Below are 7604 nucleotides of genomic sequence, written 5' to 3' on the forward strand. Positions count from 1 at the left end.
CCAGGTGGCAGCAGCTCTGCTCCACTGTGGGCGCGGTGCAGGTAGTGGCCTGCGGATCCTGGGCGTGAGGGGCAGAACGCTTGGGCGGCAGCGGCTCTTGGGAACACCTGGACGCATTGGTGAAGAAGGACAAGGTGGTGCTCTTCCTCGGGGGGACGCCGGAGCAGCCCAATGTGGCTTCAGCAACACCGTGGTGCAGATCCTGCAGCTCCACGGCGTCCGTGACTACCTGGCCTACAACATGCTGGACCACCGCCAGCTCCAGCAAGGTATTAAAGACTATTCCACTGTCCCGCAAGTGCACCTCAACGGCGAGTCCATGGAGGGCTGTGACAATGCACCACAAGGACCGGTAGAAGAACTGAAAAAGCTGGAGATCCGCTCCGCCATCTTAGATGAAACAAAAGACCAAGACTCAAGTGAGGGAGGGGGGCCCGGGCGAGGAGCCATTGGTGTCAAGAGTCTCACCACCAGAGAAGCCTTACCCATTCGGGTTCCCACTCTTCAGATGACTGCTTGCACTGCTTCCTCCAATTTGTAAGCAGCTGGGTGATTTTAGCCTGTCTGGTGTTTGGGCAAGGAATATCCCATTGTGAACATAATCGTAACCACTGCACTGTCATAATCGATGTCATATTATGATGTTGTAAACAAAATTCCTTCTTGTGTTGTCCTTTGCTCTTTGCCTGATCCACGAATAAACCTAGGAGCTTTTGAATCATTGTTATTTACGGGTCCTCCGCAAATATGTCAGTCTGCAAAGATAATATAACCCCCCTCTCCAGTTTTTTGCAACTTGTTCTGCTAAGAAAAATGATGGACAAGGAAGAAAATAAGACAACCGGGTTTTTAGTTTTTTAAAAAATAAACTGCCAACCCAGGGAAGAGGAAACCCAAAAGAAATGCCCCACACAAGTGATTTAAACTACCACAAGGGTATGACTCTCTCTCTGAGTTTGCCTATGCGTCACAAGTGATTTAAACTACCAGAAGGGTATGACTCTCTCTGAGTTTGCCTATGTGTCTATCCACACATACTGTACTCTTTTTTCCTAATAAACACTTTACTTGTTTCACTAAAAAAAATAAAATAAAAATCAGGTAGTTCCTTGGACCATTAAATTGGTAAAAATTAAAAGGAGTGATAATAACAAGAGCTGTTGAAATGTGGAGAAAGGGGCACTCTTCACTGGTGACACTTTTAGAGGACAATTTGGTTGTTTCTGTTGCAATGTTAAATGGAGACAGAGAAGGACCGAGAGGATGCCCAGCAAACTGTGGACTCTTCAGGGGAGGTAAGGAAGAGTTTTACATTTGCTCTGTATATTTCTATGTAATCTGATTCCACAACAAAATGAATTTGGGTATTTAAAAAAATGTCCATACTTTGACTCAGTAATACCACTTGTAGAAACTAAGAAATCCTAAGAAAAGGATTCAAAAGAAAAATGCAAAGTATACCAAGTGTTTATTGTAATTTCATGAAAAATATCAAAAAATAGAAAACAAAAATGTTTATCAATAGAGAAAGCATTAACAAAGATTGGTCTAACCAATTAACAGATCAATTTATATCCATTAAAATAATAGTGTTCTGGCCATTCAGTAATATAGAAAACATGATGTCATAAAGTGAAAAAAAAAAATACAAACCAGTATATACATCATAATTGCAACTGAGAAACACATGTGTGAAATTTATAAGAGAATTCCCCTTTCTTCTACGTTCCTCAAATCAAATCTCTCACCAAATCCTATCCATCTTACACTTCTATCAACTCTCTCAAATCAGTCCCCCTCTTTCACACCACCGTCTTAGCTCAGTTTTTCTTATCATCTTTTTTTGGGGGAGCTGTGTTACACTGCAAGTGGATCTTAGTTCCCTAACCAGGGAATGAACCCATGCCCCTGCATTAGAAGTGCACAGTCTTAACCACTGGGTCAGCAGGAAGTCCTTATCATCTTTTTATCACAATCACCTCCTAACTGGTCTTCATGCACCTTGACCCATTCCTTCCAGGCAGTCAGCCAACAGAGTATGATCTTTTAAAAAGAACAAAAGAACAAAATTCTACTATCTTTCTGATTAAACTCATTGAGTAAGCCAAATATAATAGTTAAAAGTCCAACTACCTTGGCTTGGCACAAGGGACTCTTCATGGAATTCTGCCTGCTGCTTCAGATCCATCTCCTGCCACTCATCAATACTCCTTTCCCGGCAACAAACTGAACCCCTGGAAGTTCCTAAATGTGCCATTGTAATCCCCGTCTGCCTGCTTTTGCATATGTTCTTCCCTCTGGGCTTCCCAGGTGGCTCAGCAGTAAAGAATCTGCCTGCCAATGCAGGAGATGCAAGAGACACGGGTTCGATCCCTAAGTCGGGAAGATCCCCTGGAGGAGGAAATGGCAAGCCACTTCAATATTCTTGCCTGGAGAATCCCATGGACAGAGGAGCCTGGTGGACTACAGTCTACAGTGTCACAAAGAACTGGACACAACAGCAACCGTGCCCACGTGCACGCACTGGCCGAAAGGGCACATTCTTAGGCCTCCCTCAAGCTTCAGTTCAAGCCCTACTATATCCTTGGAAAGGCCTGTCTTCACCATCCCTGCTTGATAGACTTAGGAGTTCTCTCGCTGTACCCTGTGTTCTGCTGCACATGCTGAAAGGTATTTACTTCTGTTCACATCTGTATCCTTGCTAGATTGTGAGTGATTTGAGGTGAGGATCTGTATCTTACAGACTGCTCGATTCCCCGTGCTTGGTACATAGTAGGTGTTCAATAATTACTGCTTAGATGATGCAATCATATGTGATTACTTTTTACTTGGTCCAAAACAATCTTGAATGTTACAACTTTGTTTCTAACCATGCAGAAGCAGAAACTGACAAGCTGATCCTAAAAATAACATGAAAATTCAAGGGATCTGCAATAGCCAAAACAATCTTTTTTTAAAAAAAAGAACAAAGCTGGAGAGTTCGCATTTTTTCCCATCCAAGTATTAACCAGGCTCCACCCTGCTTAGCTTCTGAGTCAGGGTGGTACAGCTGTAGATGAGAATTCACATTTTCTGATTTCAAAACTTACTACAAAGCTACAGTGATCAAAACAGTGTGGTACTAGCATAAGTAGAGACATAGATCAATGGAATAGAACTGAGAATCCAGAAATAAACCCATATGTCTGTGGTCAATTGCTTTCAGTAAGAGTGCCAAGGTTATTCAATGAGGAAAGAATAGTCTTCTCAACAAAATGTGCCAGGTCAACTGAATAGTAGCTGCAAATGAATAAAGTTGGACTCTATCCTCACACCATACACAAAAAAATTAACTAAAAATTGATCACAGATCTAAATGTAAGAGCTAAAAATACAAAATTCTTACAAGAAAACAACAGTAGTAACCTATATTTAGTGACCATGGGTTAGGCAAAGTCTTGTTGGATATAATGCTAAAATCACAAGCAGTAACAACAACAAAAATAGAAACTGGACCTCATCTAAATGAAAACTTTCGTGCTTCCAAGCATACCATTAACAAGGTGAAAAGACAACCCAGAGATGGGAGAGAAAATTTGCAAATCATACATCAGATAAGAATCCTGTATTTAGAAAACAAAAGAGACTCTTACAACTCAATAATTTAAAGAAAAGTTATCCAATTTTTAAAATGAACAAAGACTCTGAATATACATTTCTCTGAAGAAGATACGCAAATGGCCAAATAAGCATATGAAAAAAATATTCAATATCATCAGTCATCAAGAAAATGGAAATCAAATGATGCAACTGATAAGGGCTGAATTTCCAAAACATACAAACAGCTCATACAACTCAAACAAACAAAAAAACCCAACAAAATCAAAAAATGGGAAGAAGAACTAAACAGCCATTTCTCCAATGAAGACATAGATACGGCCAATAGGCACACGAAAAGATGCTCATCATCGCTAATTATTAGAAAAATGCAAATCAAACTATGAGGTACCACTTCACACTGGTCAGAATGACCATCATCAAAAAGTCTAAAAATAACAAATCCTAACAGAGGTGTAGAGAAAAGGGAACCCTCTTACGCTGTTGGTAGGAATGTAAACTAGTGCAGTCTCTACAGAAAACAGTATGAAAGGTCCCTAAAAAATTAAAAATAGAGTTGCCATAGGATCCAGCAATCCCACTCCTGGGCATATATCCAGACAAAACTATAATTCAAGAAGACACATGCACCCCACAACAGCCAAGACCTGGCAACAACCTAGATACTTACTACTCAGCCATAAAAAGAGTGAAATAATGCCATTTGCAGCAGCATGGATGGACCTAGAGATGATCACACCAAGTGAAGTCAGAAAGAGAAAGACAAATGCCATACGATATTATTTATATGCAGAATCTAAAATACAACACAAATGAACGTATCTATGAAACAGAAACAGACTCACAAACAGAGAGAACAGACTTGTGTTTGCCGAGGGAAAGTGGGGGCGGGGGCGGGTTGAGAGTCTGGGATTAGCCAACTATTATATATAGACTGTATAAACAACAAGGTCTTACTGTATAGCACAGGACATTCAATATTCTGTAATAAACCATAATGGAAAAGAATATGAAGAAGAATATATATATGTATAACTGAATCACTTTGATGTACAGCATAAATTAACACAACACTGTAAATCAACTGTACTTCAATAAAAAAAGAAAACGCAAATCAGAAACGTAATTAGATATCACTTCACACTGACTAGGATGGCTATAGTCAAAAAACAGGCAATAACCAGTGTTGGTGAGAATGTGAAGAAATTAGAACTCTTATACACTGCTGGAAGGAATATAAAATGGTACAGTCATTTTGGAAAACAGTCTAGCAGTTCCTTAAACACAGAGTTACTATATGACCCAGAAACTCCACTTCTAGGTATATACTCAAAAGAAATGAAAACACAGAATAATGCAATAACTTGTACATTAGTGTTTACAGCAGCATCATTCATAACACATAAGAAATGGAAACAATTCAAATGCCAATCAACTGATGAATGGATAAATAAAATGTGGAATATGCATATACTGAATGCCTTTCAGCAATAAAAAGAAATGAAGTACTAACATATCATACAATATGGATGAACCTTGAAAACATTATGCTAAGTAAAAGAAGCCAATCACAAAAGACAACATATTATATGAAATGTCCAGAAAAGGTATATCTTCAGAGATAGAAAGTATTACTGGTTGCCTAGGGCTGGAAGGTTAGGAGAAAAAGGGAAGTACATGCTAATGGGAACAGGATTTCTTCATCAGGTAATGAAAACGTTCTAGAATGGACAGTGGTGACAGTTGCAACATTTTTTTTAATATAAAAAAGCCATTTACTTGTACATTTTAAAGAGGTGTGTTTTATGGTTATGTGAATCTTTTATATTTATATATATATATTTTACATAAAAAGAACAGGAAAAAATGTTCCAAGTCTGTATATATCATATACATTCCTTTACTCTTGCTCTCTGATCACACACATGTACACCTGACAATAAAAAGACCTACTCTCACCTGGCAACATATGTATATGTGTGCCTCCCTACAAATACACATATTGATTCCATGGAGAATCTTAGAACGATAGTGTTGGAAAGGACCACAGAAGTCTAAGAATTCCACTTTTCTCTCCTCCTCCTTCATTTCCACAGTCTTTAGATAAGGAACTTGAGGCCAAATCACACCCAGGAATGAATGGCACCCCCAACTCACTCTCACTCGTCATTTTCCCAGAAAACTTGGCAATTTGGGAATGGAAGATGCCTAATTTTTCTGTGTACTTCATAGCACACAGAGCTCACAGAGCTATCAGGCACTGTATCAAGCATGTATCAGGGACTAAAGACACTAGGTTAAATAAATAGAACATGCTTTTCTGATATCCCTGAGGAATAAAGAAGGTGCCTTTAACAGAAGCCTCAAGGGGTGAAGAGGACTGAGAAAGAACTTTAGGTCAAATCTTGCCAATCTCACCACACCTCCAAGGATAGAATCAAAGGACCCTCAAAGCTGGAAGGGGACAGAGAAAACATTTATCGAGAATATACACAGTGGGCATTGTGTTCACTGAAAATATCTAGTCCTATTATAGCAGAAGTGATTAAGGCCCAGAGATGTGGCCAAGGTCACCAGGATGGTGAGGTCAGAGGCAGGGCCCCACCCCTGAGTGTTCTGATATCCAACCCCACAATTCCTCCTTGGTCTCACCTTTCAATCCCATCCGACTACCCTGGACCTGGGCTTGGAATGTCTGGGTCTTGTTCCTGTCTGGACCATCTCCGAAGTTCAAGGTGGTCAGTAAGCCCACGATATGAGACCCACGCCCCTTCCCTGTGACTGTCCCGTTCACGGGGCACAGGGTCAGCTGGCCAAAAGATCTCAAGAAGGAGACCCAGTCCTGTGTGCAAAAAGAAGGTGAGGAGAGGTGAGAGGAGGTCAGCAGCAAGAAGTGGCCTGCAGGGGATGGATGAGCAGGAGGGTGAGTACTCACCTGGGGGATGTCAGGGCTGCGCAGGTCAGTCCTGTGGGTGAGGAGGAAACCACCAAGACCCAAGCCAGAAAGGCCAAGAAGCAGCAGGATCAAAGTGGCACAGACCAGAGGCGGGTGGTGGGCCAGGCAGAAATGCAGGTAGTGCCCTGCCTGGCAGCTGCCCATGGGGAGCAGAGGGGTCTGAGCCTCCGGAAACAGCCTGCGGGAGGACAGGAAGGGAGAACTGGACAAGAGCCTGCCAGTAAGAAGGCACTTACCCATTTCATTCAAAGGGAAGTTAAAGCATCGGGAAGAGAAGGGACTTGTCCAAGGCCACACAGCCAGTGTGGCAGAGCCAGGACAGGAATCCGAGGCTCTTAACTCCGAGTGTTCATCTCCATGCACCACTCAATAAATGTTTGCTGAATTTCATTTCTGAAGTAATCAAGGCGGAAGCAGAGCAGAGTACGCTGTGCTGGAAAAAGGAACTCAAAAAGGAGAATTCTCCAGGGGAGAAATTCAGGAAGCAGCTGTTCCGGGGCTATGGTCTGGCCAGGGTTCCAGCTCAGAGTCCAGACAAGTAAGCGTCGGACCAAAAAAACTCCACTTTGGAGCTAAACTCAACTGAAATCCTCCTCTGCCGGTCACTGGCTCAAGGAGACAAATCAGCGAACCTGTGTGAGTTTAAGAAATCTGTGAAATGGGAGTTCTAGGAACATCAAATAGGGAGGACTAAATGAGGCAGATAAAAGTTGCCCTAGTACCTGGCCTTGCAAGAACTGAACAAATGTTCATTTCCTTTCTATTTCTCTGGGTCACATGGATCTTCAAAACCAGGTGGGACAAGGCAAAAATAACTACGGGGAAAATTGAGGTTCGGGCACTTTAACAAAGGAGTGGAAGGGCCAAAGTCTGAAACCCGGCTCCTCTTCCAAGTGAGTGCTCTTTCCCTGGCGAGAAGTGACAGCCTGATGAAAAGGAACATCTGGAAGGTGAGATAAACAGATGGGCTGGGGGAGAAGGAGGGCTCCAGGGAAATGCAGGTGTCACCAAGGCTCAGCCCCGGCCCTGTTTCCCGTCCTGGCACATCTGG

The 7604-nt window shown here is 42.0% G+C and overlaps 1 protein-coding gene and 1 pseudogene across 1 annotated transcript in view; one reads left to right on the plus strand and one right to left on the minus strand.

Annotated features, from left to right (window-relative positions):
* Nucleotides 1-2358, plus strand: part of LOC104986718 — a 2494-nt pseudogene extending 136 nt beyond the window's left edge.
* Nucleotides 1-7604, minus strand: part of TMEM219 (transmembrane protein 219) — a 17787-nt gene that overhangs the window by 9621 nt on the left and 562 nt on the right. Inside the window, exons 2-3 of the mRNA XM_010837299.1 lie at nt 6533-6731; nt 6250-6439 (exon numbers count right to left, since the gene is read on the minus strand). Coding sequence (XP_010835601.1) covers nt 6250-6439; nt 6533-6697 — 355 coding nt within the window. The 5' untranslated portion in view covers nt 6698-6731. The remainder of the gene's footprint in view (nt 1-6249; nt 6440-6532; nt 6732-7604) is intronic.

The sequence above is a fragment of the Bison bison genome, unplaced genomic scaffold, assembly GCF_000754665.1.
Source record: "Bison bison bison isolate TAMUID 2011002044 unplaced genomic scaffold, Bison_UMD1.0 scf7180017864072, whole genome shotgun sequence".
Classification (NCBI taxonomy): domain Eukaryota; kingdom Metazoa; phylum Chordata; class Mammalia; order Artiodactyla; family Bovidae; genus Bison; species Bison bison.